This window comes from Dermacentor albipictus, chromosome 7 (assembly GCF_038994185.2).
Source record: "Dermacentor albipictus isolate Rhodes 1998 colony chromosome 7, USDA_Dalb.pri_finalv2, whole genome shotgun sequence".
NCBI lineage: Eukaryota > Metazoa > Arthropoda > Arachnida > Ixodida > Ixodidae > Dermacentor > Dermacentor albipictus.
Window position 1 is genome coordinate 102707312 of NC_091827.1, and position 13041 is coordinate 102720352.

Genomic DNA, 13041 nt, shown 5'->3' on the forward strand with positions numbered 1-13041 from the left:
TCAGTGTGCCGCATAACGGAGAATTAGAGCCCACGGATTCTGGCCGACCAGGCCGTTCTGAAAGCACGTCTCTACGGGCAGTCTACAGGTAAGCAATAAATAAAACCTGAAGCTTTAGCCCATATGCGTTAAAGATGATAGATAATGTCAGTCATTTTCGAGCTCTGTGCGATGTATGCCGTGGAAGACAGGTCGTTCACTGCAGCAAAATCACGTGCAAATTATTCCGAGCGGCAAAAAATACGGGAAGCGGCGGAAAAAAAAGAAAGCTTATGCGGTCGCGGTGTTTTGAACTCGGCGTCACACAGCTGCTACGCACGTTCCAAGCAACGAATTAACCCGCAGTTTTTGGGCATCGTGCAAAGCACAGACACGTCCGCATCCGCGGTGCGTGCCACATTTGAGAACATCTGCGCGTGCCCTGCACAAGTGGAACGTCCCCGTTAGCCGAGTCGAACGGCTGTGCCGGGCCCGCATAAGCACCGGCAGCGGGCCCTGTAACAGCCGTTGTGCGAAGTGTTACGTGTAGCAGTATATTCTGATATAAAAAAAAGGGAGTGTGGTAGAGAAGCAGCCAACAACTTGTGTGGCCTATTGACGTGTACCACTGGGGGCTCGCGCTGTGATTAACCTGTGTTGCAGAGGACCATCTATCAAACCCCATTTCTTGGGAGGATGTACGCTGCACGTTAGTGGTCAAAGTCACGCAACGGCAAAGTAAGGTTCAAGCAAAAGGCTTCGCGAACGGCACGTGAAGGTGAGTTTAATGCGAAAAAAAAAGAAAGCAATTTCCTGTAACTGCCGAGTAGAGGTATTAGAACTGCAGATATGCAGAAAGATTCGCTTTGAATATTTATCAAATACGGTACAATACGGTACAGTGCCAAGCAGTGCCAAGTCACCGTATGGTAAGTGCGGTAATACCGCATCGACTCAGGACTGCGCATGAGCTCACTTAATCTTCCGGCATACTAGACAGTAAGGAGTCGGTGAGGCTTAGCTCGCACCGAGTTTTGCGAGCCGAGCCGCCTTGGAGGGCCCCTCACCAGGTCTGGCCATTTTGAGCTGACAAGCGCAGAGCGTACATTGCGCGATAACAATCCTGTCTGCAAAGTATTACACCGCTACGCACCGTGGAAAGATCTGAAAGTTCAATCCGAACGCCGTCTCCCTCTTCACTCGCGGCCGCCGCGCTCCAAGCCGGACGGTGACGTAGTCGTGCCCCTCCCTCTCCTCCGCGCGCCTTTGCGAGTCCGGCCGGACCTCGAGGTCCGGCATGGGAGAACGCAGGGAAGGAATTTCGCTTGCACAGGCTAGATGGAGCGAGTGGAGAGAGCGTCTTGTTTGGCAGTGGAGCCCGCCTGCTGAAGTCATGGGTTCGCGGCACTGAAATATTTATATCTCGGCTATTATTGAGCCGATTTAAAATTTTTTTTTTGCGGCAGAGCGCTCCCTAGAGGACACCTAACAACTTCCAGCGTATAACCTAAATTTTTTATGGGGCCTGATGAGGAGCCCTTTAAGCCAAAACATAGCGAGAAAATGGCGTGCGCTACAGAGTCCACGCCCTGCAAGTCCGCGTCTCGCGTGCGTTTTCACCTCTTATTCCAAGTGGCAGCAACTTCAAGTGTGACAGCCCTTCTAACCGTAAGGTAAACTTGAGCTGAACTGAACCTGCGACCGCAACCTTCGTGACAGGCGAGTAATATAGCCAGGCCTAAAGAGAAAAAAAGAATATTAAAGAGAAACGAAGGTCACCTAAAGGAAAAACAAAAATAAAACGCGGCAAAAGAAAACAACAACACTTTATAGCCCTCTACACTGAGGGGCTTTAAAGGGACTGACAAACAATTTTCATGGTACCCATATTTTCTTTAGTGCAATGGAAAGCTTACCGGTAAAAGTGTTTAGTCATGAAACGCTAACGCAGAAAACGCTACGGAACATTTTTTATCACAATTTTTCGATTTGAATTGAGGCTGTAGTCGTTGAGACGGCAAGAGGTGAGCGCGGTATAGCGATTATACGCCGGCATCCACCCCCGGTGTTTGGTTGCTCGTCTATGAAACTTTTGGTTCTCTTACCTCCAGTGCATTATATAAGTCTTGGACGCTCTTCAACAGCTTTTTTGGCCAAAGATAATTTATGTACTCCATCCCAGACACATCGCTGTTCCCATATTAATTTCTTTTACCAGCTAATTACTGCGCATTAAACCAATGACACATCAAAAGTAACCTCGTTATCATCCGGATATACCACCGGACCAAAGCATTACTTAACAGCAACTCCCTTTCGCACGTGTGTTAATATCTTCAAGTACTAGTTCCTGAGAGTTAACGATTGGAACAGTCTAACAGATGCTCAAATTCTTCAAGCAACAGTTAACTTTTTCATTTCGAAACTAGTGTCACCAAATTGTGTTCTTCTTTTATGGTACGACTTGTTTCTGTATTTCATAACTGCGAATGTTTACAGTTTTATCGTAGACTACCCAGTTTCTATGTTATTTACGATTGTCGTATTAATGCCATTAATGCTACATTTCTTTCATTCGCGTCGTATTTAGGACAGAAGTTACCCCAACAAACTGCAAATATATAGTCGTCGAGTAATTTTTGAGAACATTACTTATTGGATCACTCGATTATTCTGACCTACCGGCGGCAGCACCACCACTAATATGGCAGGTGAAACGTTGGCAGCAATTACGTGCATATTGTGCGTATTAGTAATTACACGCAGTTGCATATATGTATGCATGCATGCATGCATGCATTTATATGCAAACGTCACGAACATATCTATTTTTCTGTGATGTGAATAATTTTTTATGCGAATATACAGAAACGACCTTGCAGCATGAAGTCAGGTAACCTTCGTGTGTGTGCATCTTGAGAAAATGTAAAAACGCTCAATATCTTTTCACAAATTATCAGTAGTTCTTGGCTTCCACGGTAGTAGTTTCTTACATTTTGAGGTTGTCAGGTCTGGCATTTCTTACAAAATTAGAAAATCCTGCTACCAGATTTGCTTTATAACTAACCCTGGCTCTTGGGCCTCGAAAGAGGATCAACCGCGGTCGCCTTGCACAACTTCGTTAGCCGTGTACTTGCGTGCGCCTAAAGTTGTACGGAAAACTACACACTGCCTGGTTTCAAGCGCTTCTCTCGTCGACGATGAGAGGCAGGTCACCGCCACGGCCTTCTAGTGAGCAAGTATGGTCTCTCAAACCCGTTAAAAGTCTGGCTTCCCAGGAAAGCCGTACGAGTGACAGCTTTTGCCCGGAGCTCTTCTTCGTGTCTAAAACGGTACGTATGGGTGGCCGTTACCAAGGTGCTTGTAACTGTCGGCTCATTCAATAGGGCCCTCTCGTGGCCGGAACAGTAGACTTTCGTGGTTCTCCTTATCCGTGCCAAAGCGCATTGCGCCTGATTTCTTCGCACTAAAGCGAACACACATCCAATATTGCTTGGAGGTCAGAGACACTATACCTGCCAGTGCCACAATATCATCTGCGTATAGCAGAGCGGGCGGAATGCGTCTGCAGTTGTTCCCTCCCAACATGTATGAAAGATCGAAGCCTCGGCTACATTCTGTCAGCCGCATATGCCAGAAATGAATAGCACAAAGAGCATTGCAGACACTAGATAGCCCTGTCTCGGACCCCTTTGGACCACTAGTAGCGGAGTGATGCCACTTTCCCAGTTATATACTGCAGGGTTGTCTCCATAGACTGCCTACAGTATGTGGAGCAAGATGTCAGGTATTGCCCGTTTCTGCAGTATCGTCCATAGCACTACCTGCTCTGCGGATTCGTATGTCTGAGCGATGTCTGGAAAGACCATTGCTATTTCTCTGCCCTCAAGTGTAGCAATCTCTATTGTATGAGACACAATAAACAGGTGGTCCTATAGACATCGGCCAGTACTACAATAATTCTGCAAGTCTCCTAGGACATTAGCCACTTCAACGGAGCGCCGAATCCGAACCCTGAGAAGGTGACCTCCATAGAGCCGATGCCCCTGTTATTGGCACATAACTCTCAGGAGTGCCTTCGTCAGCACCGTTCCTCAGCTTGTCTGATCTTGGAGACCCTCCAGCTTTGCAATATAGATACACTTAGCTGTAGTGTATAAAGCACGTTCTGCATTACTTATCGCGTCCGTTTGCCACGCTTCTTCAGCAGCAAGTGGGGTAAGCCATCCAGCCTAGCTGCTGATTTTCCCGCAATGCATTTCAAGGCGCTCTCGAGCTCCCCTTGCGTAATGTGTTCTTCCGCTTTCTCAATTTGAAGACGAGATGCGAGCACAGGGTTGTCGGTATCATGCAACAAGTCTATAAGAGCAACGAAATTGATTACAAGGTAAGAAGGTGAACAAAAAAAGTCTCGAATCCACACTGTGAACGTAGCTGGACAGCGAAGCTGTAAACAACTGGAACGAGTACCTATTGCGAGGTAGGTTGAAAGTATTCACGTGCCCACATTCACATGTACTTTACCTAATTATTAGTCTAAAAAGTTTCGACGGCTGGTGACTTGGCTTCCACCGCTACTTCGTGCACCTACAAAGATCTGACCAGAGAGAAGAGAAATTCGTCACGCCTGTACGCACGCTGCTCTTCAGGAGTCCTCACTACACGGGGCCTTCACATAGAACTGTCACGACACAAACCAGTTGCTAGGCGGGTTCTTCTTTTATGTGCGAAAGTGTAGTTACATCACTCCCTGCTCCGCATGCTACAGTCAAGCTGCCGTGGGCGCGGAAACTTGCGTAACAGTAATTACCGGCAAGCCCATGCGGGGAGCGCTGCGTGTTTCGCATTGCTTATATGATATTGCTTTATTGCTTATTATAGGCGCAGGAGTGCCTTACCATCAATTAGGTGGTTCGGATGCTTGTTTTGAGCATGTTCTTTATTGAAATGTATGCCGTTGTGTATTTTGTATACATGATTTCAAAGAATGTATGCACTGTTCGCTTCACTTTGATGAGTGCTTGCAGGGACCCAAATAAATGCGTCGTCGGTTTCCAGAGCGAGCGCTGCGGAGGCAGAGGAAACTAGCTGTAGTGTTAGGCATCACGACGAGACCGCACAAGGGAGTGCGTCATAGTTCTGACGGACTCGCAGACGGCATGCAGAAATTTTTCTAGGGCCAAGAGTTCCAGGACCGCACATCGTATTCTAAGTGGGGAACACCAGCTCCCGCCATTCATACAAGTTGTGTGGACTTCGGGGTATGCGTCCTTACGCGGCAATCAGCAGGCACACACCTTCGCTCGAGCGCATGCACACCAAGAGCCGCGAGAGGGTCACGCTGAGCAGTTCCACCCCGAGCTTTTACTATTAACTTACAAGCACATCCTACAACGCTATCGCCTTTCACGAAGACCACTACCGCCAACTCATAATGCTCTGACGCGAGAGGAAGCCGTAATATGGCGAAAACTCCAAACAACCACGTATCCTCACTTCAGTCTCTACCACGCCACGAACCCTGCGCTGTATTTTCCTATAAATGCCCACACTGCGATCAATGCGCAATGCTTCATCACATGGTATAGGATTGCGCTAGCACACCACAGCTCATACCCATAACACACCCCACCACACGGCAATGGGAGGCAGCGCGGTCCAGCTCAGACTACAGTGGCTAGAATAGTTCTGAGACTCGACGGACCTGCTCAACCTGGTCAACCGAGCGAGAAGGGTAGCCAAGGCCGTTGGACTCCTGGACTGAGGAGACCACCCAATGCAGAGCTACCTACGCTCATGTTCTCTTTTCTATAGAGTTTACTCTCTCTAGCCACTGCTGTCGGCGGTATGAGCCATTGAATTTAGGAGTATGAGCCATAGATGATGATAGTTTTCTGCCGATGCTACGCCACGAAGAAATCCTTGGATCCCCTTGACAGCGTTGCTGTAAAAGAGCAAATGAGGGCTGCAGAGATTAATAAAGAGTGATGAAATTAGCTCCGTTTGTCGCTGGACATGAGTAGCTAGAGACTTATACTAGGGCACTTTGTTATTACTGTATTTACTCGTATATAGGTAAAACACGAATAAAGGCCGACCCCTATATATTGAAATCGCCGAGAACTAAAAAAAATAAAGATTCGAATGTAGGTCGACCCTTATATTGACACGTGTATTCATGTATCTTTCTCCCATGACCGCTTTTCATTGGCTAAGAAATGTTAAACGTATTCGGTCGGTGCAGGATGCACCTACATGTATCGGAACTTTCTCGAATGTCAGCGGTATAGTTCTATCAGTTGTCTGCTGTCACCGAACCTTGTGCAATCTGACTGCATGCGCGACGCGATTGCACAGTACTTTCTGGAAAACACGCAGGTACCATAGATTACGCTGAAACCTTCGACGAGTTGTAGTGACTGTGTTCCTCACAGTAACTACCACGTGACAGTATAGACGCTGACGAACTTGACCTGCTGATCAGATTTTCGACGATCACCGACTGCGCTCGCCGCTATCGTTGTGTTTTGAGGGTAGCCTGTTTTCTGTGCACGGATTCGCCCAATAAAAAAGATCGTTCTTGGAGCTGTGTTTTTCACCGTTACTACAACGTAACAATATACTGTAATAACTGTAATTTTCGGTTTTCTAACGTATCAGCAGGTGTTCCTCAAGGGTCAGTCCTGGGTCCACTTCTCTTTCTAATCTATATTAACGATCTTCCGAACTGCGTTCTTTCCTCTTCCATAAAGCTTTTCGCGGATGACTGTGTTCTTTACCGTAAAATTACTAATCCTTCAGATTCCCAAGAGCTGCAGGACGACCTTAGCCGTGTAATTGAGTGGTGTTCTAATTGGTGCATGCAATTAAATTCAAATAAATGCAAGGCCATGCGTATATCTCGTGACACTGCCACGCACACCTACGTTATTAATGGTGCACCTGTGACGTCAGTTAGCTCTTACAAGTATCTCGGCCTTCACATATCAAATAACCTTTCTTGGCACTCGCATATTGACTATGTTACTAAAAACGCTAATAGCATGCTTGGTTACTTACGCCGTAATTTTAGCTCTGCCCCTTCTTCCCTGAAGCTAACTCTTTATAAAACTTTAGTTCGCTCCAAATTGGAATGTGCTTCAGCCATTTGGGATCCGACTCAGTCGTCATTAGTTTCTACTCTTGAAAGTATTCAAAACCGCAGTGCACGCTTTATATTATCTAATTATTTTCGCTATGCAAGTATTTCTTCAATGAAACGAACTCTTAACTTACCTGATCTTTCGTCACGCCGCAAATCTTCCCGTCTCTCCCCTTTTCACAAAGTTTTTCACTTGAACCCCCTTTTAAAAGAGACCCTTCTTACCCCTCCGTCTTATATTTCTGCCCGCACTGACCACAGCCTTAAAATCGGGGTGCCATTGTGCCGTACTAACCGGTACAGTGACTCATTCATCCCCAGGACAAGCACGGACTGGAATCGCCTTCCCGCCTCAATCGCACTCATCACCGACCCTACTAACTTCAAAACCGCCGTTCAGAATGCCTTTTGTTAATATCTTTTGTTAATTTTTTGTTAATACTTGTTTGTATTTTTTAAAATTTTTTTACTGCATTACTTCTTGTTTTGACTCCACTACATTCTGTAACGCCTTCGGGCCTTGAAAGTACGTGAAATAAATAAATAAATAAATAAATAAATAAATAAATAAATAAATAAATAAATAAATAAATAAATAAATAAATTGAACTTGTTGATAAATAAAAAAACAAATGATTGTAACATAGGTCGGCCCACATCTTAGAAAAACGAAAAGCTCTCAGCATGACAAACCTTTATTTAACGTAAGCTCAGCTGCTTAACCTCGCCAGTCGGTGCCGCAAGCTGCATCCTGGTCGGAACTGTCAGGGAAATCATCCTCGTGGAATGCTTCGCCGGCGTCTTCGGCACCGTCGAGTGCGCTACATATGCAGCATTTCTTAAAGCCGGTGTGGATAATCTCCAGACTGAGTTTACGGCGGGCGAGACGAAGGAATTCCATTAGATTGGTGCTACAACTACCTTTGTTCACGAATATCAGTCAAGACTCTGTGGTAACGAATAAGGTAGATAGCTCATTTTGAGTATCATAAAAAAAAGAACGATCGATATTAAAATAAACATGTTAACTGCTAGCTGCCGCTATTGACGCCTCCGCATTTGAGCTGCATCTGTTCAAGAATTAGCGTACGTTACGTTCATTCGCACAACATTAGAATACGCCTCGGCGATCTGTAACCCGCACCAAAAATGGTTAACTCGATCGAGGCCGTTCAAAATCGCCCAGTGCGCTGCATTGGCTCGCATTACGACGGCAAACAAAGTGTCAGTGCAAATAAATCATCCCCGGACCTTCTCCCGCTCGCTCACCACCGACGAATAGCCCGTGTACGTCTGCTTTCGTAACTTCTATTACAACTTCTCTGGCTTGCGTAATTCCTCTAGCACGTATTTCGCGAACGCTGCTTATCTCTTTATGTATTCAGCGTTTATTCGGCAAAGCAGTAGCCGTTAATGAGTCACTGTTACCTGCTGCCACTGACGACTGCATTAAACTCCCATATATGATTGCAACGGAAACGTAACTCGAAAAGCTTAAGGAGCTAGTTGCTACTTACTACAAGTGGTAACGTACGACATTCATATATTATTATGTCATGTTGTATATCGTTTTCTGTGTTCGGCTCGGTAACTCTATCGTTATATTTTTCAACTTTTTGCCTTTCTCGCCTTATGCTTCCAACTTTTTCAGACATTTTTGTAATTTCTTCTCCCTCGTGTAATGCCGCACTGGGGCCTTTAAAGGTAAAAAAAAATAATATGCTTGATGATGATGACGACGAACGATGGATACCGGTCGGACAGCAGCCGCAGAGTCATGCTGTGGAGCTTGCTGAGGACTTGGTTCCTGGCGACGAGCGCTTTCTACGCCCTGCGGCCCGCCGTCAGCGCGGCGCTGTTCCTGGTCTTCGGGGCGTGCGAGCTGCTGCGGATGTGTCTGGGCGTTGCGGCAGCTGTCTGCCTGAAGGGCCGCTCGGTGCTCGAGGTCAGGGAGAGGACGGAGGAACCGGAGTGCCTCAGGGACCCGGCCCTGGGAACTCACGAGTTCGTCACTTTGGATGTACGTGAGTTCACTTAACCGAGCCACAGAGAGCGTATACCACTCTGTACGCTCGCGGCTTGCACCTGTGAATGCGGCACTCGCTATATACTCAACGTCTGTAACTGCTCGCGTCATGGCGCCGATCGAATCGTCCGTGTGCCATCACAATGCGGGGAAAGTCAGCGATTCACCAGGCTGACGAGGTGGCGGGCACATATACAAAAGCAAAAAAAAAAATCTTTGTATACCTACGAGGGTGAATCAGAAAGTATTTGCTCCTACTTTTTGTTAGCCACAATAAGGTACATACATGTAATTACCAATATACGTACCCCATCCCCCCATCGATTCAAACATTTGTCCCATCTCAGCAGGAAACTTGAGATGCCCTGGTCGTAAGTCAGCGACGCACGCGGCCCCTCCGAGCACTGTCATGTAAGTCTTCACGACATTTAGCGAACTCGCAGCGACCCCCCCCCCCCCCCCCCCTTCACATTTCTCAAAGCGCGACACTTTTTCCCATACGTCGGCTGCATTTCCCTGTGGATTTCGATGGGCGGTCGGCCCTTGCTCCACAGAAGGTGCATCACACTTTGTTGCTTGTACGCCATGGAGGTGTGAAGTACAACCGCCATCTTCAACAACTGACAGCAGCGCCGTGCCACGGAGCTATCGGCAGATAAGGCCGGGCCGGTCCAAGAAAGGTCCACCACAGGTTATGGATATGTCGACTTCGCATTTGCAGCCATGATTTGGCAAAAAATAGGGGCAAATAATTTCTGATTCGTCTTCGTAGGATGCAGGGATAACGCTGCGAAGCGAACCTTCCACGTGGGTGAAGTTGCATGTTGTCCTTCGTGACATTATTTCCTTCTTTCAATTCAACTTTATATTCAACTTCAATTAGCATATTTAAATACATATTCAACTTTCAATTAGCAATTTCGAGAGAGTGTGCCCTACTAGTAACATGTGTTTTTGTGATACTTAATCGTAATTTTCCTGCTGCGTAATAGCAGTCTTTTAACCCAGACCAAAACACTGCTATAACGCAGCAAAGACGTAAATAAGCATCTTAAAAAAAAAGCCTACCCTCTCAACGGTGCTGAATGTTGCTGAAATTCGGGCGGGCTTCTGAAATGTAATTTTGTTAAAATGCTGTGCATTGAGTTACGTTGGTGCTCTGCGGTGAAGTTCGGCAGGTAAAGGGGCACTGTCTAATAATTCCTGTACATGAGACGGTTCCGAGCCCCGTGTTCGCATCTGATCCATAGAAACTAGGGCACATTTCGTGAACACTGACGGCTTCTCGAAAATGATGCCGTATACTATGTGAAACTACTTGATGATGGTGGACTGGTTGATTAATTCCTTTCAAGTAAATAAATTTTGAACACTCTTATGGCGGCCTTACGAGAGTTCATGACGGCCGGTAATAGCGAACACGCTTATTGACATGCTTATCTGGCGTTTCCACCAAATTTCCACATGCCGTATTTTGCAGCCCACAAATAAGGCGACATTACGTCTACTCGCGTGTGTTTGGAACGCCACGTATACAGTCCTTGCGTGAGACAAACTCATTTGTATGTGTGCATAATGTGTGAAGTGCGGTGCACGTGTTGATTGCGTGTCTCTCTCTCTTTGTCTTTTGCCTCTACAGGACGGTGTGACATTGCACTATGTGACTGCCGGAAGTCGAGAGAGGCCCATGGTGCTTTTGCTCCACGGTTTCCCTGACATTTGGTACACGTGGCACAAGCAGATACTCGAGCTCAAGAAAAACTACTGGTACCTACGTTTCTCTATCTACCAAAACATTTCCCTTTCTTTGCATTTGTAGTATGTCTCATTGTATCACGTCCAACTTATTGCGGTGCGCTTGGTGCGTCTTGCAAAATATTAGACTTATAGTGAACTCATATATGCGTTGGAACAGGCGATCTTGTTTCACCGGTTACCACATGAACTGGCCATAGTGAGAATGGCGCAAATATACAACAATAGTGTTTTTTCATACGTGATGGGTGCACGGAAATGAAACAGTCCTGAAGATAAAGGGAGACTGGAAAAAAAAGTTTAGGTCCAACTAGATTGAGAGATTTGTTTTATTTAACACCAGATTCGTCATTCGCATAGAGAGCAGGGCTTTTGTAAGCGAGAAAACGACGAAAATTGATAAATCAGAGTGGCGCAACCTATTACGGAATATGTATTGCCTCTTAAGTGACGCCAGCGCGGGCCGATTCACAGAGAACGGTAGAGACAAATGCCACGTGGAGATTACGTCAACTTGTCCATTGTGGCACGGGGGATTAAATATGAGGAGCAGATGCGGGAATAGTTACTGATAATTTTTTTACGACAAAGTCACATACTGGCACTGTATACGATGGCAGACTTCTAGACGAATAATCTCTTGATCTAACTAGGCGAAATACTTTTAGTCCCCTTTAATGGAATAAAGACCATTATTAAATGAATGAAGTAAGAAAATGATAGTCGACCAACGTACCACTTCGGGCTAATTGTCATTCCGCACTAGAAACTTTATTTGCGCTGCGAATACGAGTGCAGATGCTAGTACTACAAAAAACACGTGTCATGACGTCATGTTTCACCCATTTGACACGAGGCCATGATTTCTTGCTGCACGCAGTGTTTTTTAAAGGGAAGATGCTGCTTTATGGGAAGTATAAATTGCAGTAAACGTTGCAGAAAGAGCTTACTAATACTAACTAAACTCGCATGACTGATGTCATGCAGCCAAATTTCTCAAGTGTAACGTTTTATGCTACCGCTCCCTTCTCCGGTTGACTGTGCCATGCCTCCGAAATTCAAACAACGCCATCTTTTTAAACCCTCAGTGCGCGCTAAAGGCCTTCTCGAATCGGCCTCGCACGTGTCGCTCCCTCTTCCCTAGCCTTCCACCGCTTCAACTATCCTCTGGGGCTTCGCGCTAGGCTCAATGCAAGGCTCGATGTTCAAGGACATCGCCACACCAAAAACGTTTCTGGTTACGAGAAAAAAAGGAGCGCGGAGGGTGCACCGTGTTAATTCTTGATCTTGAGCTGGATTACTCAAAGAGGCGTGCATTACTAGCATGAGCAACCGAAACACATGTTTAACTAAATAACAAAAATTAACTAATGAACTATCTTACAGCACACGCTGAAATTTACATATTGTAGCGGGTGAGTTTTCAAGACGTGTCCACTTGAAATGAATTTCCAGAAGCACATCCGTTTCGATATATTGTTTCCCCAAAAGCGGGACAAAATATACGGCCGTTCCAGTTACTTCTGTGCTCGAATGCAAAAAGAGCTGCCGATTAAAGTTGCACGTTGGGCTTGTTTGCATATCATGATGAAGGCAAAATGCGTAGCGCATCAGAAGCAGGACAAAAGAAGAATACTACACACACGGTTAGCGCAAACGTGTGTGTCGTCTGTGTTCTTTTTTTCTGTTTCTTACGCGCCGCGTCTTTTGCCTCCTGCAGAAAGAGCGTTCCGTAAATGGAACAACAGTGCATTCTCGCGGTCAGTTTGATGGCGCATATCTCCACAGTGGTGTCATTCTATAAATTTATCCCAAGGGCATACGCCTTTTAAACTTAGCGGCTACAATTCGTAAATTGCAATACGAGCCGTAAAGCAACTAAATGAGAATTTATTTGCTGATATTTTTATGAATTAGCTGAATATGTGTTTGATTTCTCGTGCAAGTAATGTCGGCCTCTCTGAACAAGCTAGCTATGGGACTTGAGTTGGGGCATTTGCAAAGCCAATTTTTAAAGAATCCGTAAAACTTAGAAATGATGCCCCTATGGACTGCAATATTATTCTCAATTACTCAATTAGTTGAGACTGTTCACGATCTCGCACAGGCAATTAATGAAGGGAAGCAAACAGATATTGTG

At 45.9% G+C, this 13041-nt stretch overlaps 1 protein-coding gene across 2 annotated transcripts in view; it reads left to right on the top strand.

Annotated features, from left to right (window-relative positions):
* Positions 1-500: 500 nt before the first annotated feature.
* LOC135917715 (epoxide hydrolase 4-like) overlaps positions 501-13041 on the top strand; it is a 36748-nt gene continuing 24207 nt past the window's right edge. Inside the window, exons 1-3 of one of the 2 annotated variants that reach the window (XM_070521401.1) lie at positions 501-757; positions 8885-9140; positions 10786-10913. In XM_070521401.1, coding sequence (XP_070377502.1) covers positions 8898-9140; positions 10786-10913 — 371 coding nt within the window. In that variant the 5' untranslated portion in view covers positions 501-757; positions 8885-8897. The remainder of the gene's footprint in view (positions 758-8884; positions 9141-10785; positions 10914-13041) is intronic. The other variant, XM_070521402.1, reaches the window with a different exon arrangement.